This window comes from Anthonomus grandis, chromosome 3 (genome assembly GCF_022605725.1).
Source record: "Anthonomus grandis grandis chromosome 3, icAntGran1.3, whole genome shotgun sequence".
Taxonomy (NCBI): Eukaryota; Metazoa; Arthropoda; class Insecta; order Coleoptera; family Curculionidae; genus Anthonomus; species Anthonomus grandis.
In genome coordinates, this window is record NC_065548.1 from 11331919 (window position 1) to 11342753 (window position 10835).

Below are 10835 nucleotides of genomic sequence, written 5' to 3' on the forward strand. Positions count from 1 at the left end.
GACCTGTTTATATGCTTTAGTTATATAACTGCTTCCTGGTTTTAAAGTACCACATGTTAAAGCGTTTTTTATTTGGCCATAGTAAAAAGTGTGTGTATATATGTAGGGCACAAGTGTTATATAGCTTAAGTTCATTATTTGAATAATTTTTAATCAAACTGGAGTAGAAGTAGTTCTATTTCTGGATTTATGAATTAATTAAACGTCCTATTGAGTGAGCCACATACCTTTAACACCTTTAGCTTTTATTTAACGACAGGTATTAATGACATGCCATTATAACCCAATATTGTCATGTGAAAAAACTCTAATTTTGATCAAAATTTTCGTGAAAAATGGCAGAAGATGACGCAGGCGCAAACGATATACTCACAGACGAAGGGGATTCTCGTCCTTCGAGTCATCGAACCAGGAAAACGCAACAGATAAGAAAACGTTCACCACCACAAAATAATCCAAAATGTCGACCCAGGATTGAAGTCCTAGCCATACCCAACCGTCGGCTAATATTATCGTTATATCAAAACCACGCATATCATTTTCCACGCGATAAAGTCGAAAAAATCAAAATACTTTTACAAGAACTTTATGCGATGACCCCTGAAGAGACCGAGAAATACTTTGAACATCTCAGGCGGCAAGCCGAAGAAATAGGGAGAAGAAAAGATATCAAATTTATGCTCAAAAGGTTACTTAAACGCAAGAAAAAGGCCAAACAAATCAAAAAAGCATACGACTTTATCAATAGACTACTCATCAAAGGTCTAGAGTATGCATCAGTGCATCCCGTCCCCCCATTAGTATCCGTAAGACTCAGAAATCTATCGAACATCATATTAGAGCAAATATGCGACCTGAAAAACATGAACATTCCAAACAGAGAAAACCCTGACCAGGTCGGGTCATTTATGTTGCAAGTGGCGGATTGGATGGCTATCGCCGTTGAACACTTGTACTACGGAGTTCAGTTGAAGAAAAATCGCGAGTTGGAGAAGATCGAAAAGGAGGCGAAAACTAAGGTGCCTACCAAAAAGAAAGTTGAACCCGTTCAAGAACAACCTGAGGAGGTTGAAACTGGAGCAGTTTTATCGGAACCATTATCGTTTGATGAAATGGAGTAGAGTTTTTTAAGGGGGTCACTTATTTTAAGTAAATTACGTATTTTAGACTATTGAAGAGTATTTTTGGATTGGTCCTTTTTATTTTTCTTATTTTGGATACTAGCCATTATGAAATAGTGTGTACGAAGAGTTTTCATCTTATTTATATTCCAAGACCCTCGTTCGATGAGTAACATGAAAAATTTTGTTACTTAATACGAATCCTTACTAAATTAGTATCCTGTTAATGCGATTTGCGTGAAATTTCAGTCTATATCGAACATATCATGAATCTTATGTAGTAAGGTTTAATTTTTCTTCAATATTGCGTATTTTCATGAAATATTGCTATACCAAACAGAATGATTTGACGTCATGATGATTAAGCTGATATAAATATTGTAAAAAATGTGATTTCAGTTCATGTATCATGCTGGATCGTATTAAAATGATAGTATGTGCACAAGATGAGCTTAATTTAATATCACTTGATTGATGACAAAAAGCTTAGAAAAATTGTAATATTTCCATTTTTAAAATTTAGACAATATTAGAAAAATAAAATACGGTGGAAAGGAGAGTAAAGAACTCAATATTTTTTGTATGTAGTGAATCAAATATAGCAAAAAGATATCAAGAAAAATAAAATAAAAACAATTTAAAGATGATTAGGTCAGTAATAGAGAGATGGAATGCAACAGAGACGAAGAAAAGATAAAGATGTCAATAGGTTTCTAAATTTGAAGATCATAAATCATCTATGTCCCAGGCATCATAACGATCGTAATGAAATGATTGACTGAATTAATGAATCATGTGTTCTGAGACAAATTACGTTCAAAAAATATACTTTCAAGAAGATTTAGAAAATTCTAGGAAAATTAATTATGGTAGAGATAAATATGAGATAAGATAATTAGTATCATCATGAAATGATTCTTATTGCATCAAGTATCGTAAGAAAAAGATAATTTTTAGGTGATTTAGGCATGAATGAAGAGATGAAAGATAGGATATTCTCTGTCAATGAAATCCGGTAGATATGAAGAAAAGAATAGACAACCAATACCGTAATGTGGGGCTGCTTGCCCACCCTGGGGTAACGTGCAGACCACGTGTATTTTTGTTTACTTTTTTTTATGTTATGTTATTTTGTGTTTTATCGCCGGCTTTCTGTTGTTACAGGTAGATAAAGTATAAAAATGGTTCGTACGTACGAAAAAACTCCGGGAGCAAGAAATTACCGAAATTACTCAGAGAACGCCTTGCGCCAAGCGGTAGATGCAGTAAATGCGGTATGTCGAGGAAATTAGCAGCCGAAACTTTCAAAGTAGAACGGACTACGTTAGGTCGAAGACTTCTTGGTGCACACTCGAAATCAGTTGGTCGTCCAAAGGTTTTAAGTGATCAAGAAAAGGCTCTCATTTCAAAGACATTGGGTGTTGTAGCAAATTGGGGATTTCCTCTCACAAAAGTTGTTATTCGTGACGTAATAAAAAAATTCTTGGACAAACAAGGAAAAATGTTCGGATATTCAAAAATAACTTCCCTGGACCTGATTTCTTACAATTATTTATAAAAATGAACCATTTAAGCGTTAGAATGGCTTCAAATATAAAGAGATCCAGAGCATCAGTGGATCGTAATGAAGTTTTAAATTTCTTTAATAATATTGACTTAGCAATTAGAGAAGTGAAAAGTTAAAATTTGTATAACTATGATGAAACCAACGTTACAGATGATCCTGGGTCCAGGAAGGTGGTAGTGCCAAGGAACACGAAGAGAGTGGAAAGAGCTCAGGAACATTCCCGGGTATACGATCAGTTTAATGGTTTGTGGAAATGCCAATGGAGACCTTTTACAACCAATGGTTGTATATAAAGCTTTGAATCTTTATGACAACTGGACGCAAGGTGGACCACGAGGAACAAAATATGCTAGGTTCTTCCAGGTTTTCCTGACTCACGTCGAATCCACCAGAGAAAATAACGACCAGATGATTCTCGTTGGTGACAACCTGGCAAGGCACTTTTCACCACAGGTGATAGAGGCATGTAGTACAAATAACATCTACATAACTCCCTTCCCAGCCAATGCCACGCATTTAATGCAGCCCCTTGATGTGGCCGTATTTGCGCCTATGAAAAGAAAATGGAGAGAGATTCTCGATCAGTGGAGAAAGGAGTTGCGGTTCCAAGGCTGTATCCCGAAAGAACAATTTTCGAACCTACTGGACAGATTGTGGAAAGGGGTAAGTCAAAATGTAGCAGAGAATCTCAAATCAGGATTTAGAGCAACTGGTTTGCATCCTGCAAATCCCGACGAAGTTTTGAAGCGCATTCCTAGTGGACTAGAAGATGCAGACATCGAAAGAGTCTTAGACAACAGCTTGGTTGATTTGTTGAAAGAGCACTGTGGAACAGGGGTTGAGAAAAAACGCAAAAGGGGAAAAAAGTCGAACCTGGAAGTGATGCGTCTCGCACTGTTACAGACCCTAATATTTTTGAAAATCCTCTAACCATTCCTGAGGAATTTCGGACTACAGCCGAAGAACCAAGACCTTCTTCATCTACCAAAACCATGCACTCAGCAACTCCCTACCAGGAAAAGCAAGAGAGAAAGAAAGACTAATAACCCCCAGTGTGGTATCTGCAAGATTAATTGGAAATACTACAGAGGCGCAATTGATTGGATACAATGCACGAAGTGTCGAGCTTGGATTTTTGGACTCTGTAATAAAGATAGCAAAGACCCTTATTTTGAATGCGAATGGTGTGAGGATTCCGAAGACAATGAATCTCCAGTCGATGACACTGTTGCCGACAAGGACTTCCTAGTTGACAATAATAATTAGGCAGTGTTTTGTTTTTATTTCACTTGTGATTTTTTCAAAGAATGTGCCTTATTTTACAAAAGTTTTCCTAGATAAAGTTTGTTTATTTTTTAATTAGTACAGAATTTCTTTTTAAGTTTCATATATTTTGACAATATATTATTTTTTCTTTAAAAATATTAATTTTTAATTGGTTGTAACAGTGGCCCTTGTTATAGGTTTTTTTTCATATGATTAAGGGGTAACATGCACAAAATATGCTTTAGAATGCAATTTATAAACATTTTTTCATGGATTTGCAAGTTGCCCCAACCATGGGGTAACTTGCACACCCCACAAACACATTTTTTTTGGGACTAATGGATGCATTCTTCTAATTTTTATACCAGCCATGGGTAATAATAGGTCGGTACAATGTAATTTTTGCAAAGTTGTAAAGTTACAATGTACGGGGGTACATTGGGAAATGTGCTAAAAACGTGTGCAAGTAGCCCCAGTTTACAGTACTTTTTCTATACTGATAGCTCATTTGAGCGTCAAAAATGATGGATGATCGGAATGAATTGATGCTTATTGTATTAAATATCGTAAGAAAAATACTATTTTAAGGTGATTCAGTCATGAATGAAGAGATGAAAGGATATGCTCTATTTGAAGTGGGATTGAGATTCAATATGAAATAATGCATGTTATATGTATTGATACAAACAAATGAAAAATCCAATTTTTTAGATATGATAACGTATAATTCCATGTAATTATGGTGGATTGTAAACTGATGCATGTGAATGGACTGATTCAAATTTCGCGAGAAAAATACAATTTCAGGTTGATTTAGATAGTGCTAAAGTCATACAAGGAAAACGTTAAAAAAATCTATGTTTTTCATATTTCCAGACCTGATTAATGAAGAAATGGTCATAAACATAATAAGTTTGCCTTTTACGTTTGAATATGATTATTCATGAATAATGAAGGATGATAATAAATTAATAAATGTTAAGAAAGGTTAAATTAAACAATATGTTTTCCGAAAAAATATTTATTAAATAAAAACAAAAGAAGAAATTAAGTAGAAAATGTACATCAAAAAGAAGAAAGTAACTATACAAAGGACTATTTCTTTGGAAATATATTAATTTATACACTATCTACACTTAAACGGTAAAAAAAATCTATAATTTACAATAAAAGTATTAAAGTACAAACAACAATATAATTAAGTTCCTTTGTCACATTTTATATACAGAATATTGTTCACATGAAATTTTGAAACTTGTACATATATAAAAATAAATACAATATATCACACATATACACAGAAACAAATGGACAAAACAACAATATTCTATATAGTTATTATATACAAGGTACGGTTCGATTGCAACAATTGATTATATATTTTACAAAAATATATTATGGTAGGTATATAATGATCACATTTTTCACTGAACGGAATACATAGTATTTTTAATACCCGTTAAACAACTTTATGCGTGAGGCGCGAAAAATACCAAGAATTAACCGTTCTTTGGTACTTTTCACCTCTGGTAATTAAATATTGCAAAAAGAAAATAAATAAAATAAAATATATTAAAAAAAAACTTCGAAAACGTAACATTATTTTATTTCTGGGAGATCCACTGTCGTATATATTACACCTTAGGCCTTTCAGGTCTAAAAAGTTTAATCAATTTAAAAAACTAGAATTTAAGTAACATTTTAACAACCATTCATTAGACTATAGCCTTTAAGCATCATTGTCATTAAGAAAATTTTAGATTTTGGTCTCTTGCCATTGGACTAATACGACATCTGTCATAGTTGCGATTAAGGATGAACTGCGATCATTCAGATATTATCCTCTCATACTCCAAAGTTGTTTTTTTAATAATTTTTGACAGTTGTGGCATAATTGTCACATGTCATAGCTTTCAAAAGGTAATAACAGTAATTTTCTGTGTAAATGCCAAGATAATAAAGATTTAAGAAATATTGTTTTTCAGGTAAAAAATGCGAGGACTAAATGCGTTTCCTCATATTTCCTTGCTCTACTATGCAATTATTTTCATCTAATACTCATAATGTTACGTCATCTATCATAACTGTCGACAGACAGATGACAACTATGACATTTAGCAACAACCTCTTAACTGTCAGTCTTATATTTGTCAATTAAACCGCCAAGTGTGCCATTGTTGCCAATAAAAGACTGCCTAGATGTACTTCTGCAGTAAGAAAGTTATTTTTAGAAATCTCGTTTAATTTCTGGAATTAAATAGCAACAATGGTGCACTCTAGTTATATTAAATGAAATCTTAACCTAAAAACTTTTGCAGGTTAAGTCAAGATAAAGCATCTTGTTTAAAAAATTAGTTTCGCTCTCAGGCCTTCTTATTGGTTGAATTGAAAAATAGGCAGAGGCGGATTTGAAACCTAAAGAAATGTCACTAAAGTAAAAAATATTAATTTACACTAAAATGCCTTTTAACTATTAGAAACCTAAAAAAATTAGGTGAATTACCTGACTGATAAGAACCACCGGTGACCCGCTTATCGATGTTTTTGTTTTCAGATTAACTGATAAGCGAACACACCTTGCACGCTAAAAGATCTACATCTTACGTGGCTTAAAAAACGTTTTATATTCGGTTTGTGTGCCTTGTGGATTAGGTGACATTTATTCTAGATAACAATTATCACCTCTAGAAATAACATTTTTATTTATCTTTAATAGCAGAACGACAGATTGGAAAATGGAGACGAGATGATACCGAAGAAGCCCAATGTCCAAGAAACCAATATCCAATGACGGTGATAATTCGCATCGCCGTCATTTATTTAAATAAAGAATTAAAGCTTCCTAAGGCCACGATAAAAAATGGCCTTAATTTAAATTACTTATTACTAAAATTATCCTAGACTTACTAAACTAATTAAGGTAACTTTTATTGCTACGGCCCGTAGTCGTGAACTATATCCATCATCCGCTGCCGGTTATCTTCGGACCTGAAACAAAGAGAATCAACTGTTAGTATTTCCTTGAAATATTAAATTCGTATGTATATCTTATTCTTAATAGCTATCTATTTTATAGTAAGCATCTTAGAAACCAGTTGTTTCTCTAAGAAGTGCTAGGGCGTAAAAAGAATCACCGATGAAGAGATTGACTTTAGCCAGTGGAATTTCTATCAAATAGCAGTTCCTGGATACGTCAGTACTGGAAGCAAGACTTAACCAGAAAACATCTTTACCGGAAATGTTTTTTTCGCAGGACATCTTCTGAGTGGGAGAAGAGTTAGAAGTACTGAAACTACGATTCGAATATACCGAACATATATTTGAATGAAGTAGGGATAAGATTATTGGCGTTTTAAAATTTGATTAAAGTAACCCTGATAACTTTAATTTAAACATCTTTATTCCTGGGATTTACTCAAGACTGGAACTCAGAGATCTATTTAAATAAAAGAAAGTTAATAAGATGAAGGAGTTCAGAGGTTCTGAGGTGCTGATCCAGTTTTTGTATCCAGATGTCTGAGTTAAAATCTTGGATTACTTCCTGGGATCTTATGTTAATTCTTATGAAATGATAAATATTTTAAATGTTACGATGACGATCATTTTTTGTTTGTCCAATTTTTTCTAATTTTTATATCAATTCAACATTAAAATCAAGAAAACATGAAAAAAGTCTAATAAATTGACTAGCAACTGAGGCATTTAATTAAAAATTACTGTAATAAATTTATTTATTTAAGAAGTTTTTTAAATTTTGAATCTCTCTAATCTCAGATTAAATAAGTACATTGAAATGAAATATAACAATGACTATGCATTGACACAAGGCTTTTAATATTTATTGCGACAAAGCACTGATTTTGAATGGTCATGATGTCTTTGCAAATGATATATTCTTAGTGATCCTTGAAGATCCATGGATCAAGAATATCTCAGATTTGTAAGTAAAGATTTTGTTGGTCTATAGTATATTTTTGCTAAGGAACGAAACGTATTTGTTCTTCTATATGCACTGCATATTGAAAGAAGACACAAGATTAACGTACTAGGAAGCTAAGACCACTAAAGTCTGTTTTACCTAATGACAGTTACGGGAGGTTTTTAATCTAACTTTTCATTGATCAAGATGAAATTGAAGATAATTGATTTATGTTTCCTTAAAAGTGTTGGAGATTGACTTAAAAAAGTTCTGGCAACATAATCACCCAATTCATGTTTTGCACAATATTAATGAAACAATTAATATTTATATTTACGGTAGTACAAATTATGATTTTAGTATAGTTGGGTTAAATTGTTTATCCAAAAAATTTATAGCAAAAAATGCCAAGGCAATACCAAATATCCGGTCTTTCTTATGGCTTGAAAAACGAGAACTTTATTTGATACAAATAAATCACAATACATGCCCAATTATTCTAGCCATATGTCGTTAATTGGCATGTAAATCTGACCTTAAAAAATATTTATCAATTATTTCTATATTAAGTAGACACTCTGTGGATCTATTAGATTTTTGTCTCTGTAGTTTGCAATTGGAACCGTTTGCAATCCATATCAATCCATATCAATAATTCGATTATGTTTGTTCAAATTTTTTTAAATAAGTTATAGATGGCTCCACTGTTAACAATAAGATATTATAAAGTGAAGTTTCAGAGAAACTGCAGGAACTTAATGAAGTTCTGCATAATTATTTATTTAGATGAAAACAGTGATTTTATAATTATTTTTAATCATATTTTTATTATTTTTAAAACAGTAGCAAATTATTAGGAAATATAGGTTCTTTAAGATTGTAAATATCATAACGTTTGAAACATTATAGTTCAGTTAGAGATCAAATTATTTATGGGAAATTAAAAAATTAGCACCCAGAAATTAGATTTATTTCTAGTTTTTGCCTTCCCTTAGCACATTTCCAGATATTGTTGTAAAATAATTTGACTCCCACCAAAAGTGCTCAAAAAGCAATTAACTTTTTTCGCGCCTATTAGATTCCCACTAATCTAATTTTTTATTAAAATATGCCAAAAAAGACGAAAAATATAACGAAAAAAAAAGACTCTTACATATGTTGCTGCTGCTGCAACTGGAACGTATCCAAATGCTTATTAATTTCCCTATGAACGTGTTCCGGTAACGCGCCCATTGACACATTCGAAAACAGACTCCTCAACACGTTTAACTCCTCCGTCAACAGTTCTATCCTCTTCTGTAGTCTTTCGTTCTCTTTTATTAAAATTTTCACTTTTTCCTCCGTTTCCCGCGTCCTCACTTTTGCCTTTTCCCTGCTTTTTCTCACCGCGATATTGTTCCTTTCCCTCCTCCTCCTGTACTCGTCACTATTTTTATCACAAGGTTTCATATTCTTCCTGGACACGTGCTGGTTGAGCATCGACGATTTATTTTTCATCGCGCTCATGTTGATTTGGTGATGGATCACAGGACTAGGGTTTAGGGTGGTGAAGGTGGGATTCGAAGGATAACCTCCTGGGATCCCATAATTGTTAGGGAGAATGCTACAGGAGGTTTGGCGACGATACTCCTCTTGAGGATCCACCGGTTCTTCTTTGATGCTAGGTACATCGCTACCAACTGAACTGTTGCTATCGCTGTTTGAGTTTTGGGTGCCAGCATAGGTGGCGCCACTGTGAACGGGTTGAGGCATATAAGCTAAAGTGGTTCTGGGGTAGTTGTTATTTTGCAGTCCCATCTGGACCTGCCTGGAGTGGAGGTTTTGTAAGTGTTTCCCCTGTTGGGTCTGAATAAGGTCGGAAAATAAACCATCATTAAACGCTGATTCGTCAATGAGGTTTTGTAGGTCCAAAGATATTTCTGGGGTGTTTAGGTCGTTAATGTCATTGCCACCAGGGTGGTGTTGTATCGGGCCACCCCCTTGCATTGCTAGTTGATGTTGTTTTAATAGGGCGGCAGTTTGCTTGGAGTTGCCATTGTTATTGTTTAAAGTGGTTAAATTATTGTTATTATTATTGTTCATAATAACTGACTTTTTAGGTTCTTGATTGATCACCGTTGCAGGATTGTGCTGTTGAGTATCGTACATCTGTGGCGAATCCATCATTCACGCAACCCAAATGAAAAAGAAATTTCGACAGTCAGTGGGAACTTTCACTTAGTGGGTCCACTTTCACTTTGGCCAAAAATCACGGATTTTTGGCCGCCGAAAAACCGTACGAATCCACCTTAAGTCACTTAAATTATCACTTTAAAAAAAAATTTGAATTAAATAACGAAAAAAGAAGTCCGAACCGAACGACGACGTTATCGCGGGTACTAATAAATAAAAACTAGGAAATTTTTGGGTACCACACGCGCTCCAAATTTAGTGCGTGCGCTTGCCCAACTGTGTCGATTGCGCTTTGCGACTGAACTGACTGAGCGGTGCGACGGTATATTTTCTTAGTTTCCTTTCCTGCCTGCCGAGATCGCCGCTCTTTTGCTGCCACAATAATAATAATAAGAAAAAAAGTACAACATGCGCAATGGCACGACGATTCGAAAGTGAAACCGGGGTGGTGCTACGGATGGGGTATAATAACTTGATTTTGTCGTTGACGTAATCGACGCCGTCGCATGCATGAATCGACGTCGACTTATTATTATGATTAGTTTTTTAATCTAGGTGCGATTTTTTTTTCGTGCGTTTTTCTCAATTGGAGACGTCTGAGATGGTGAGTACCGCGTCGGTGAATGCGTCCCATTGTTTTTCGTCAGTTTTTTTTAATGACACAACAAAACCTTTTGTATGGGTTCCTTTTGACGTCTAGTTTTTTCTAATATTACGAATCTCTGATCGCATATTAATATTATTTTATTTTTTGTTTTGATTTCTTTTCACTGACGTACACAGAATTATA

At 34.0% G+C, this 10835-nt stretch overlaps 2 protein-coding genes across 2 annotated transcripts; one reads left to right on the plus strand and one right to left on the minus strand.

Moving 5' to 3' along the window:
* Positions 1-253: 253 nt before the first annotated feature.
* On the plus strand, positions 254-1171 carry LOC126734557 (uncharacterized). Its single transcript, XM_050438243.1, has one exon. It carries the CDS (start codon positions 336-338, stop codon positions 1119-1121), a length of 786 nt encoding a protein of 261 aa, XP_050294200.1. The 5' UTR covers positions 254-335; the 3' UTR covers positions 1122-1171.
* A 3788-nt stretch (positions 1172-4959) lies between these two features.
* Positions 4960-10357, minus strand: LOC126734268 (CCAAT/enhancer-binding protein). The gene is made up of 2 exons (XM_050437811.1): positions 9027-10357; positions 4960-6942 (listed from the first exon to the last, which is right to left on the minus strand). The coding sequence occupies exons 1-2, from the start codon at positions 10037-10039 to the stop codon at positions 6888-6890; spliced, it is 1068 nt and encodes a 355-aa protein (XP_050293768.1). The 5' UTR covers positions 10040-10357; the 3' UTR covers positions 4960-6887.
* Positions 10358-10835: the final 478 nt, after the last annotated feature.

Bases quoted from the DNA above. Each gene is read 5' to 3' on its own strand.
- LOC126734557 (XM_050438243.1), top strand. From the start codon at position 336: ATGGCAGAAGATGACGCAGGCGCAAACGATATACTCACAGACGAAGGG.
- LOC126734268 (XM_050437811.1), bottom strand. From the start codon at position 10,039: ATGATGGATTCGCCACAGATGTACGATACTCAACAGCACAATCCTGCA. The intron at 6,943-9,026 runs GTAAGAGTCTTT...TCTTTGTTTCAG, and splicing joins TTGCAGCAGCAGCAACATAT to GTCCGAAGATAACCGGCAGC.